The 13024-nt window shown below is 33.4% G+C and overlaps 3 protein-coding genes and 1 pseudogene across 3 annotated transcripts; 1 reads left to right on the forward strand and 3 right to left on the reverse strand.

Annotated features, from left to right (window-relative positions):
• Positions 1-2229: 2229 nt before the first annotated feature.
• LOC120132455 (alpha-soluble NSF attachment protein 2-like) lies at positions 2230-5205 on the forward strand. Its single transcript, XM_039149208.1, has 9 exons — positions 2230-2470; positions 2914-2963; positions 3058-3130; positions 3200-3269; positions 3871-4047; positions 4173-4332; positions 4408-4455; positions 4752-4832; positions 4915-5205. The coding sequence occupies exons 1-9, from the start codon at positions 2266-2268 to the stop codon at positions 4993-4995; spliced, it is 945 nt and encodes a 314-aa protein (XP_039005139.1). The 5' UTR covers positions 2230-2265; the 3' UTR covers positions 4996-5205.
• A 699-nt stretch (positions 5206-5904) lies between these two features.
• LOC120132454 lies at positions 5905-6509 on the reverse strand. The gene has a single exon (XM_039149207.1). It carries the CDS (start codon positions 6472-6474, stop codon positions 5974-5976), a length of 501 nt encoding a protein of 166 aa, XP_039005138.1. The 5' UTR covers positions 6475-6509; the 3' UTR covers positions 5905-5973.
• Positions 6510-7308: 799 nt separating this feature from the next.
• Positions 7309-9646, reverse strand: LOC120132456 (annotated as a pseudogene).
• A 1666-nt stretch (positions 9647-11312) lies between these two features.
• Positions 11313-11600, reverse strand: LOC120132688 (anther-specific protein BCP1-like). Its single transcript, XM_039149393.1, has one exon. It carries the CDS (start codon positions 11598-11600, stop codon positions 11313-11315), a length of 288 nt encoding a protein of 95 aa, XP_039005324.1.
• Between the last annotated feature and the right edge of the window lie 1424 nt (positions 11601-13024).

Consider the following 13024-nt stretch of genomic DNA (forward strand, 5'->3'; position numbering starts at 1 on the left):
TACCAGAGGTAAAAGAAGTATCGATACTATCTAGGTAGTACCGATACTACCATCATTGCTCAAATTTCAGAATGCAAAAAATGATACCGATAACCAAAGAGGTATCAATACTACTTTACACAATAGTATCGATACCATGAGGACAATATCGATACTGTCAAGCCCAACGACTAGTTTTATTTAAAAATAACAAAGGTAGTACCGATAATCCCTATAAGAGTACTGATACCCTCTGTACTGGACAATTTTATTTTTACAGAGAAAACATTCCCAACGGCTCCAAATCATCCTCAACAGCTAGAAACGACCATAAACACATTACAACATATACATATAAGTTTAAGAGGTTTTCATTCTTATTTTACTTTCTTTTGTAAATATTGTGTTTTTGTGAGCTTTATTTTGTAAATACTCTACATGTAAGATGATTTATTGTTTACTTTTTTTACCTTTTATAAAGGGGATTGATTCTAGTTTAGCCAAGTGAAAAATTAGGGAGTTTGTAAATGTTACTCTTGATCATTGAAAAAGAAAGAACAAATTAGTGAATTTGCTGGAAAATCCTTAGTGAGGAGCTAAGGTAGTAGAGGTAGACTTAGTTGAGAAGTCGAGCTACTATAAATCGTTGTGCTAAATTGTCTATATTTTCTTTCTCCTTACTCCCTAAACAATATTCGCCAATTCATCCCTCTTGTACATTTTTCGATTGTTTAAATTAAGCTTCAATAATTTCAACAATTGGTATCAGAGCTTTACTCATTAGAAGATTTAACAACCTTGAGACAATCTTTAAACTTTAATCGATTTATACAGTACAAGATTTATTGACAAGTAGGGAGCATTTGAACAAATTGGTGCAAGATTAAATATAGAAAACCCAAGAACACATTAAATTTTATGCATACAAAAAAAGAACTGAAAAAGAGTTTCAGGTTGAAGTTATCGTTTACCTTAAACTTTAATCGCTTCAACAGACGTCCTTGGCGTTTTAAAGAAATCTAAAACTCGTTGATCGATTTTATGACCCTTAAAAAGTAATCTAGAAGACATGATCAGTAGCCTATAAACTTGAGTTGCCTGCTCATTCAAAAATTCATCCCGTTTTCCACCTTAATCTTTTGAAACAGAAGATTGGTAAACAACAACTAACCTTGATTGATCCCCTGAACTGGTGTTGATGGTCAAATAAGGGCTTACCCCACCTTTGTGTTGGATAAGTGTATTGTTAAGCGAAACAACCAGACAGTGACACAACTGTTAATTCAATGGATGAATTTGACAGCAGAGGATGCGACTATTCTATTTTGAAGATCTTATTTTTAGATTTTGATCCTTAGGGACAAAGATCAGTTGAAGGGAGGTATTATCATGGTAGAGGAAGAAACGAGAAGTGAAATTGGGGAAAATCAACATCATCTAGGGTTAAGGGGATTAGGGATCGAGGAAAGAGGAAAAAGAGAACCGAGAAAAAAAGAAAAATACGGGTTAGGAGTAAGAGTGGGGCTCAATCAATGGATGATAAAAAAAGAAGAAAAGAGGTTAGTGGGTCAAGCTAAGGAAAAGGCCCAAATTGAAGAAATGAAAGAGAATTTGAGGAATCCAGCTGCAGAGCCCACTTCCACGGCAATTGAGGAAAATCTAACTGTTGAATGAATTGTTACACTACAAGACAAGAGTAATGTCACTTGTAAGCAAATAAAAGAACGTTGGCAATATATATATGCAACAGAATTGTAACTAGGAGTTTATGATGATGAATTTGAATGAAATCTTTTCTCTAAAATCTTTTTTTTTCTAAATCCCTTTTTTTCTTAAAAATTGTGACACTATTTAATGATCAATGATATTATGATAATATTTTAGTTAAATGGCTCTCTTGTAACTTTAAAAAGTTATAGTACTAAAATACATGACAGAAAGTCTCTTGGATCAACTACAATTATAGATTCAATCCTTGAATAACTATTTTTATAAGTTATTAATTAATATGTAAATTATATAAAATTTATATGAAGACATGATTTAAATAAGTTAAAAAGCAGGGTTTATGTTTAGATAATAAATTTTCATTTTCATTTTCATTTTAAATTTATTATTATTATTAAACATTTGTTTAACATTAGATTTATGGATATAATGGTTAAATTAAATTTTTCAACTACATCAGAGGTAGAAAATCCATTCAAGAAAAGAGCGAGAACAGTCAATTTTCACATATATCTGTCTTCTTATTTTCAATAAATCATAAGGCTCCTAAATTCTTATATGTTTTTATTTTTTTTAAATTCATTTTTGATCAAAACAAAGAGAGAAAGAAGGGGGGAAATGGGAGATCAATCAGCCAAAGGAGAAGAATTCGAGAAAAACGCAGAGAACAAGCTAAACAGCTGGAACTTTTTTGGCTCCAAATATGAAGATGCCGCCGATCTCTTTGAAAAAGCTGCCAATTTCTTCAAGCTCGCCAAATCATGTATTTTTCCCCCTTTTCCCTTGATCGTTGATCTTTTAAATATTGTGTTCTGTTTGTTTCTCGAGAATTGTTGGATTGTGATAAAAATGAAAATTCGAGATCTTCTGATTAAGTTTTGCGAGGCAGAAATCTTAATCTGAATTATATGATTAATGTTTCTATCGGGGCGATTCACATTAGAGGAAAAATTATTTAGCGCGATCAAATATTTTTATTATTGTTGTTATTCCCAACATTTAATTGTTATTTTTATTCCCCGATTGTGTCAAGAATTAAAGTAGTTGTTTTGTTCTGATTCTGTTAGAGATTTTTAAATTCAAGGTTCTTTTAAAATCTGAGTATGGATTAATTACTTTATAATTCAATGGATACTTGTAATGTGATGAAATTTATTTTGTAAAACAAAGCTGTTAAGTTTACTCTATATATTTTCTTTTCTCAAGGGGACAGAGCTGGATCCATTTATGTAAAGTTAGCAAATTGTCATTTAAAAGTAAGAACTTGAGCAAAATAGCATTTAATTCATAGTAATTAACTGTTTTGTAAGATTGAATTTGACCCTTTTATTTGCGTCCCCCCATCTGTAGTTGGAAAGCCAGCATGAAGCTGCTCAAGCGTATGTTAGTGCTGCTCATTGCTATAAGAAAACTTCGCCAAAGGGTAAGTGATTTCTGCATAGTTTCACTTGGTGAAAATCGCTGCCCGTTACTAAATTGTGTTTGTATACAGAGGCTATATCGTGCTTGCAGCAGGCAGTGAACATGTTTTGTGATATTGGAAGGCTCAGTATGGCTGCAAGGTATTAAGGTATTGTTTCTGATTCATATGCAAACATAATTTTATAGCTTTTCATTTTCTTTTGTTTTGGTTGAATTTTTATCCTTGTTAGTGTGGGTCGAGATATAGATATGTGTCTGACACAGGTATATTCTAATTGAAAATCTGTTGAATCTTGGGTACTTTCTTACGTCAAAGTGAGTTTTTCCTGTATTTTCAAAGAAATCCTTTTAAACCTCGAAATTGGAAAAAATAGGATTTTTTATGTCCCCGTTGGAGCAGGCAGTCACTTCCGTTGGGGCTGAAAACTGGCTGTTTTCGTGTGCTCTCTAATGGCGCTCCAACCCATTAGGATCCTTTGGGACGAAAAAAAGTCATCTATTAGTCTGAATTCATATTAAACTCTATAAAATAATTGAAATAAATTTCAACTATAACCAGGAAGAAAATAAATAAATATTGAAGAGAAAATATTTCTAAAACTAGATTTAATACCTAAAAATCTAATGAAAATATAAGTTATCAGAGTCATCGTAGGCATTCATGTTTTTTCATAGTACTGGTTTTGATTTCCCTCAAAATCCACTACTTTGTATCATGATGTTGCTTACGGTTATTGATAGATATGGATGCCTCTTTTATGTGCAGGAAATTGCTGAACTATACGAGACTGAACAAAACATTGAACAGGCCATGGATTATTACGAAAAGGCTGCAGATTTCTTCCAAAGTGAAGAAGTATCTACTTCTGCCAATCAGTGCAAGCAGAAAATTGCACAGTTTGCTGCTCAGATAGAACAGTAAGCATATTCACTTCTAATAAATGTTGTTCTTGCTATGATTTTGTGATTGTCTGCTCAGATACATACAGCTCCCCATGTAAAATTTGATAAATTTTTACAGCTCTACTTTTGAATTTCTTCAGATACCAGAAAGCCATTGAGATCTATGAAGATATAGCTCGGCAGGAAGTTACTAACAACTTGCTGAAGTATGGAGTTAAGGGGCATCTCCTTAATGCTGGCATTTGTCAACTCTGCAAAGGAGATGTCGTTGCGATAACCAATGCATTAGAGCGATATCAGGTTGACTTTTTGGCATCGTAAAAGCATATTTACCTCTGGTTTTGTTTAACTTATATCTACATTTACTTTCTTCAGGATCTGGATCAAACTTTTTCTGGAACTCGAGAGTGTAGATTATTAACTGTAAGTTATCACAAGGAAACATTTTTTATATATATATTTTATAATTTATTTTTCTATTGCTAAAGGATTTGATGTGATTAGAATTTTTGGTTGCTTAAAGATGCCTATTCAGTGGTTACATTTTTGCCATTTGTTATATCTTTTCCTTTCATGTGCATTGGCTGATGATATATCTGGTTACTGCCTTACATCTGAACCAGAAAATTTGTTAACCTACGATTCACCGGTAGCAATTTTGAGAATCTGGCCTTACCCTTGAAATTCATATGGTAATGAGCTGATGCTTTCCATGACAGGACATTGCTTCTGCTATGGACGAGGAAGATATCACAAAGTTTACCGATGCTCTCAAGGAATTTGACAGCATGACCCCATTGGTATGTCAATTTCGATCACAAATGTTTCTTGTATGAAATGAGAATTATGATGTGTTTTCTGTTTACACAATACACATTGCAGGATTCTTGGAAGACAACCCTTTTACTGCGGGTGAAGGAAAAGCTGAAAGCTAAGGAACTGGAGGAAGATGATCTTACCTAAGATAACTTCACGTCGTACCCGCCTTGCTTTTACCGGTATTTTAACGGTGATTGCTTCGTATTAAGTCTGTGCCTGGTTATATACCGTTATACTTGCTTAGAACCATTGGTTTAGGAGGTTTTGCTTTGAGTTTCAGACACTCTGGTTATTTTTTTTGGGGGGGGGGGGCAAAATATGTTTGTAACTGGAATACTTATGTTTTAAAATAAAGTTGAAATAATTGCAGCGTATATGTGAATTGATTCATGCAAATAAAGCAAATCTATTTTTCACGTAAAAAAATTAGACATCAGGAGAAATTAAATTATTTTATATTGAAAAAATAAAAATTTAATAAATACTTAAATCTAAAAATTAAAAAAATCCTATTTGATTAATGTTTAAATTAAAAATAATCTAGAATTTTGTTACTCCCAAAAATTTGGATGGCCACAGCCTCTTCGAGACCTTTAATAATTTCACTCCGTTGGCCAAGAAGTTTGCAACAGACATCGAAAGAGATCGACTCTGAAATTGAGTCATAAGTCTATCAACTTTAACTATGCAAAACAACTCAGTAGATTAACTTACACTATTACCAGGAAAATATATGGTTCAAGAATTGCTTCAAATTCTAAAGCATCTAAAGAAGCCTCGCACCTTTAAGGACTCCGAGCACCGTAACGGTTTGCCGGTTTTATGCTCCGAATCGGATGTTCTTGCAGTGGATGATAACTCGGGTTTCTTTTATGTTCTGCAGGCTTCTGTAAGTGGAAGGTCAAGGCAACCCTCAGCCAGCGTGAGCAAAACACCCCATGGAAAATGGAACTTTCTTCCAACAGAGTTGAGGATTCTTTTTTCTTTTTTTCTTTAAAAAAAAAAAGATTGATAAGAATACAAACAAGAGCTCATACAAGTAATGATAGATGGTCTACAAATCACATTTCTCCCACTAAACACCACCCTTCATCTTCTTCAATGTCTAGCATGAACCCCACTTCACAAAAAACTCGTATGATCATCATCATCGTTGTTCTGTTTGTCATGCAGAGACCAAAACTTAGCCATATAATCATCGTTGTCATCCACCACAACATGTGTATCACCATCCTTGTAGTCATCCTCATCATGATCATTTGCTTGATGATCATTGATCTCATATTCTTCATTAAAACTATCCAAATAATCCAAAACCCCATTAGCCGAGAGCCCGGAAAATCTAAAACCGGCCATATTACTTGTCCTAAACTTTTGAGTACCCTCTGTCTTGTCCTTGGACTTACTAACCGGATTCATGTGACACTGGACCCAGTGTGACTTCCCACATTCTCCAGTAAACTTGGAATGGCTGCTGGCCTTTGATGTCAAATCGGAAAATGATCCTGCAAACGGTGCCGAATCGAGACTTGAAACATGTCGTGTTTCGGGTTTCGGATTCCGTGGAGATGGATGGATCGGGTAAGTCCGAACCATACCATGTTGGCGAGCCTCCCTCTTCATTTTTGGCCTGAAAAATGTAGGCTGGGAATTGAATGATGAGTCCCTCTTCATTGTTGTCTTTATAGAGGCATAGAAATGGGACAATTATATATGCTTGGGAAGCAAGGAGTTTTGTCTGGTCATTTTCCTTGCTAGCCAAGGAGGTAGGTAATAATTAAATACTTTTAATTTTTATTCTACATTTAAACATTCATAATCAAAGTAGAAAAGTCAACGACTTTTTCCTACTTTAGCCGTTGAATGTTGACCAGTTAGAATCTTATCCTTTCACTTCTGTGCAAATGGTGAAAAATTTAAGCCTTAAACTTTGATTTTAGTCGATAATAATTAAATAATTTTAATTTTTATTCTACATTTAAAAATTCATAATCATTTGAATATAATATGATTTTTTGTTTAATTAACCTCTAAATTATATAATGTAAAAAATAATTATTGTTTTCTTTAGATTAAAGAAAAAAGTTTAAATATACTTGAAGGTCCTTGTATTATTTTAAAATTTAATACCTATATTTATTAAACAACACTGAAATGCTATATAATCCTTTAAACAGAAAAAACACTCTAAAATGCTATATGATTCTTAAAAACCAATGAACCCAAACGAGAAAAATTCTAATTTACACCATTCAATAAGCTTGTTTCATTCTTTCAGGGGTTCTTTCTTTGTTAAACAATTCATCTAAGAAAATAAGGAAATCCCAGAATTAGGGTTTTTGATAGCCTAGTTTCAAGAGTGTTAATCTAATATAAATTCATGCATTTGAGCTAACTTTGACTCATCATCTCAAAGCAATGAAGAGTGCTACGAAATCAATACAGCAAATTGATTCAGGATACATGTTCTGATAAGTTGCACAATCTGTTTGTTTCACAGTGACTAAGATGTGTGGCCTTTCTATGTGCAACAGGGTAAAAGAAAAACAAGAATGATATGAATTTTACATATGATAGTGTAATTGTTTTCCCTGCATGTAGAATACAATGTTCAATGCTGGGCGAGTTGCTAAAGCCTCACACATTTTCGGACACGGATTCGTCAATGGACTTGACAAGCAGCTCCGTGCCCTCTCGTTCGAGTTTAGAAGGAACCGTTGCTTTCCTAGCCGGATATAACACATAATGTTGACACATGAAAATAATGTCAAAGATTATGGATATCTGCAAAAAGAGTTGCACCATTGTTAATTGTGGTAAAGAACATCGAAGAGTCTAGGGACGAACTTCGAAGCAATGGATCCATGTTGCAAGCAGAGTTCATCTTTATTACGTATTAACTGGCAAAGGCATCAAGAGAGCAGAGCAATGCAGCATTGGAGTAACATATAATAAAAGCAAATCAGGATGGTGGAGAATATATAACATACCAGAGAAATCAATGTCTTCCCGATATTTCCGTAGAAGTTCACCCAAGAATCTGAATAAAAAGTTTAATCTCACGATCAACTTATTATTATATGAAGCAGAATTTTGGACCATAGGATTAATTGGTAAAGGCGAATCATTCTTTGATCTATAGACTGTATGGCCATCTGAGCATAATTTGCCAATCCGCCGGTAAAATCGAGCAAAATGTTTCCAATGCTCAAGCATTCTGTACTCTTTCGTGCAAAGTTCATGAATGCCTGAAATTAAGCCACAAACTCTGTAAGCAGCAAGATCAAGCAAGGTCCTTCAGTTCGTATATGAATTAAAGACAATTACCAAGAATCTTCCTGTGTTATAAGACCAAGGACACTACACAGTGATGTTGATTGATAGAACAGTCTCGTTAAATTATGGGAAACAACAATGTACCCTCGTGTGATTCGAGGAAACAAAGCAGCTTCCCTTTTTCGAGATCATTCTTGTTCGTTCTTTATTTTCTCGTTTTCCTCGATAAGAACTGAAATTTAACAGCTCTAGAAAATACACTGCCTTATGTTCCAATGGACTTTTTCCCATAATCAAAACCATGATGCAGCAATCTAATTGCAGCAATTCTAACAATGGTTTGAAACATATGAAACAGGATAACATCTAACCTGAGGAATATATTTGATCATCGACAAAGACGAAACCAAGATGTTATCTACTTCGGTTCCTCACATGGATACGAAGGATTTAAAACGAAAAAAAAGGAACTTACTTAAAAATGGAGATTAACCAAAGCCATGAATGGCTAGGCAATGCTACAAAGAAACAAATGGCGGCGGTTAACCACACAACAGAGACAATTCCTATAGAAATCTTAGAAACCTTTTGCGTCCCACGCTGCACAAAACCGATCCATCAATGAAACATCGATTTTTCAACTTACAAACACTAGGAATGTACTCATCATAGCAACGAAAAAGCTAGTGAAACTAACCTCATAAATCACAATTTGAAACAGTGTAATAGCTGTCAACAAAACAGCATGTATAGAAAACGAAACATCATTAGCAGCTACGGGGATCATCTGCATCAACCATAAAGTCAACAAAACAAAAGAAAATTGGGAAAAAATTCTCATTAACAAGTGGTTTCAATTCATCATAATTCTTGGCCTTGATAACACTAAGCTAACATCTCAAACATAAATTAACTAAGAGAATGGATTTATGTTATCAACAATTTTGAAAGTTGGCTATACAAATTCAACTAATTCACCGTATAAAACATAAAAAGGAATCAGAAATAATGAAAACCCAACATAGAAAAGGGAATACTAAAAAAGAACCTGTCCAGAGCCATATTTGTCAAAGTATTGCTGCTGAATAACTGGGCTAAAGTAGAGACAAACGTTGTAGATCATATAAGAGGAGTGCTTTGTCAAATTTAGCAGCACGAAATCGAAGTTCAACCCAATAACGCTGAGAGTTGGAACAAACAAAAGGAAAAATTGGAAACAGTAAGATCAGAGTAAAAAAAATATCGAAACTAGAATTCTGGTATTTCAAGGTACCTTTTTCTTCGGAAATTTAAGATGACTTGAGGATAGAAACCAATGGACCACGAAAAAAACGCAAGCCAACCTAAAGTTTCATATGTGATTTCCAGCGGAAATGAATTCCAAGATGCCATCTTGTTTGCTGATTTTTCCCGGTTGATTGGAGGGAGAGAAAATCAGAGGTGGGAAATGAAATACCCAATGACGAAGACATTTCTTTCTGTATTTGGTCCTCCTTTGGGGATACGTTCACTCTCTGCCTTTTCCGCCCCCTCTAGGTGTCAAATCAAAGCGTTCGGGTTTTATAATATTGAAAACAAATAGGCTTAATTGTATAAAAGTCCTCATTCAAATGTTGAAGAATAATTAAGTCCTCATGAAAATGTTGCTACCAATTAACTCCTTATAGCCAAAAATATATTCAATCAAGCCCTTCATTAGCGTTGAACGTTACCTTTTACTAACATGGTTAGAGACCCTATCATAATGACCATATAATACTTAAATGATTATTCTATTTGATGTCATATGTTTAATTGAATATTAATTATAAAAATAATTTAATTTTTTAGAAATTGATTTATAAAAGTGAAAGCATATAGAGAATTAAAAGAAAATATTTTTTTATAAACTAGAATAAAATTTATTAAATTAATTTTAATGGTTATTGAGGCCCTCAATTTTTTAGACAAAATTTAAATGTAATTCGTAAACTTATTTTTCACTCAATGTGATCCTTAAGTTAAGAAAAAATTTAATGTGGTCCTTTAATATATAAAAATTATTGTTGCTTGTTACGATATCAACGTCATAATTCATGATATTAATGTAGTAACCACATTATTGATGTTGATAATCTATGATAATTTTTGCCTTTTTGATGAATAATTACATGGCAAATGAATTTAATTGATTCATTTAAGAAGTCAAGCGTTTAATTGTTTTCTTCAGAAAATTTAAAGATTTATTTATTTTTATAAGAACTATTAGTTATTTAAATTAGAGAAAATAACCCCAGTGATCGAAAATGCCTTATAATATACGATTTAACCAACTTTTTTTGGATTTGCCAAAATGACCAACAAAATCGCAACATGAACTCTAATTTTTCAACTCAGTTTTCAAATTCGCAACGCGAATATCCAGATTCGCAACGCGATTGTAAAAAATGTGTTGCGATAGTTAAAATGTGTTGCGAGAGTTTGAAAAATGTGTTATTGCAATAGTGAAAAAGTGTTGCGATAGTGAAAAATCCAAAATAAGTTTACATTTTAACTATTCCAAATTCACGTGGAATTTGAAACAATAAAGAATGTGTTGCGATAGTGTAAAAGATTCCCAAGCCATTTGTAATATCTTAGTTTGAAACAATAAAGAATGTGTTGCGATAGTGTAAAAGATTCCCAAGTGTTGGCAATGTTCAATCCCACATAGTATTGGAACCACTATTGGGATTGGGTATTTAAGACTTAGATTTCTCACTTTCTTGTTGAGTGGAAGAGAACAAGGGGGACTCTCGCGCACCACCGTCCCGTCTCGGGTCGGGTCGGGTCATGTCGTGTCGTGTCGTGGTAATACGTATCTTCGACACGTCCGCGTGGATACTATCTTTTCATATATTTATTATTTCTAATTAAAATAATTAAAAAATAACTTTAAATTAAACTCATGTTCAATATAATTTATATTCCAGTTCTTTACCATCAATCTTTATTATACGTATAACTGAAAATAAGGGAGAGTTGAATTAAACAATAGTCACCAAAGTCTTGTTATATATTATTTACTATTCAAGACTTTTCATACATTATATTAATTTCAGCTTTTCACGAATTAATACATTTAAATCATATATAAATCGTACGTGACTATATGATCAGTACGTCCATGCATGTTCCATGCATACATGCACGTGTGATATTAAAGCTTAAATGAAAAAGAAGAGTCCGGCAACACCGGTGGCAACCCCAATGACGCCGGAGGCTTTGAGAGAATTAGAATCCGATGGTGCCGGTGCGGGAGCGTCTAGTGAAGGAGGAGCATGGCCTCTATGGTGGCCGGTGGAGCCGGCGCTGCCCGAGGAGGGAGATGAGGTGGGGGAGGAGGAGGGGGACGCCGATGATTCCCCCTTAGGGGATGGCTTAGTATGGGCCGCATAGGCCCCAACGACGGCCAAGAAAACAAGGGCGACGGCAATAATAATTTGGCGAGTCATCTTTTGCTTTTGTTTGTTGGTTGAATTTGAGAAGAAAGGGTATGTGGATTTATACGTTTGCTTATCTATATGATTCGAAAAGAAATGCAGTACTATTTCTCTCGAGAAAAAAACACTGCAAAACTGATGAATGATTTGAATACAACGCAAAGTCAGTGGGTTTATATAGGGAATGGTTATAACTGATTAGGAGAATTTAACGATTTTCATGGTTTTTAGTTATATATTATATATATTTTTAGAGGAAATCATTTTATTTGGTTATAATAATTACAGAAACTGTTAACATCTAGGGGGTGTTTGGTATTTAAACTATCAGTTTTGATTTGTTTTAGTACCTAAACTTTCAATTTTTTTCAAAAATATACTCAAAGTTTAGTTTTTGTTTCATTTTAGTATCCGTTCAAAATTTAACGTTAAGTTGGAAAAAAATCTAGGTACTAAAATGGACCAATACTGATAGTTTAGGTACTATACACTTTAAATTTTTAACGTAATATACTAAAATGAAATAAAAACCAAACGTTAGGTATGATTCCGAAAAAATTAAAAATTTACGTATTAAAAAGGACTAAAAATGATAGTTTAAGTACTAAATGTGTAACTTACCCTAACATTTATTTATACTGATAAATTATGGATGAAGTGAAACATAGCGCTTGTAATTATAATTATAACAAAAAGAAAACATAGGAGATAGTTATATTGTTTGTGTATTTTACGCTTAACAAATTATTCGTTGAGGGTAATAAAAAAAGCTTAAATATACAAAAGGTGTCTAACCTATGTCCATTGTTTAAGTTTAGTGTCTAACGTTTATTTCGTTCCAGTTTGGTACTTAACGTTTAATTATGTGACTATTTAAGCCGGTAGCGGTTCGTTCCAGTTTAGAGTCTAACGTGATCATTTCTCTGAGAGGAAAGTTCTACAGTGCGACACTTTTAATATACAACTAAAAAAAGACATTACCGGTTTTGTTATTATTTAAATAACAAAACTGGTAAAAAATTACCTAAAACATTATTATTTCTACCTAAAACTTTAATGTTTTTTAATATTTCCGGTAAAGTGCCAAACAATAATAGAACGGGTAGAAAAAAATAACAAAACCGGTAACGCTTATTTTCTACTATTCCCTAACATTAAATTAAGCTGTTGTACTTGTACATCAAGATTTCGTGGATATATAAAAATATTTAAAATATTTAAAAAAACTTAAAAAATGGAACACAAGTTTAACCATGTGCGTATACTTCGAATAAAATAAATTGAGGTGTTTAGCCTTAACTTATTGTCCAATTATGCTTTGCAGCAAAGGAATCTGATCACTAGACGAGGGTCCTAAGGGGCTTAAGCCACAGCGCTCTTCATCTCTCACTTCTTCTGCTTCTTTTGCTTTGCCCCATAATGCAGCATAAAGACCA

The sequence above is a fragment of the Hibiscus syriacus genome, unplaced genomic scaffold (assembly GCF_006381635.1).
Source record: "Hibiscus syriacus cultivar Baekdansim isolate YM2019G1 unplaced genomic scaffold, ASM638163v2 tig00110569_pilon, whole genome shotgun sequence".
Lineage (NCBI taxonomy): Eukaryota > Viridiplantae > Streptophyta > Magnoliopsida > Malvales > Malvaceae > Hibiscus > Hibiscus syriacus.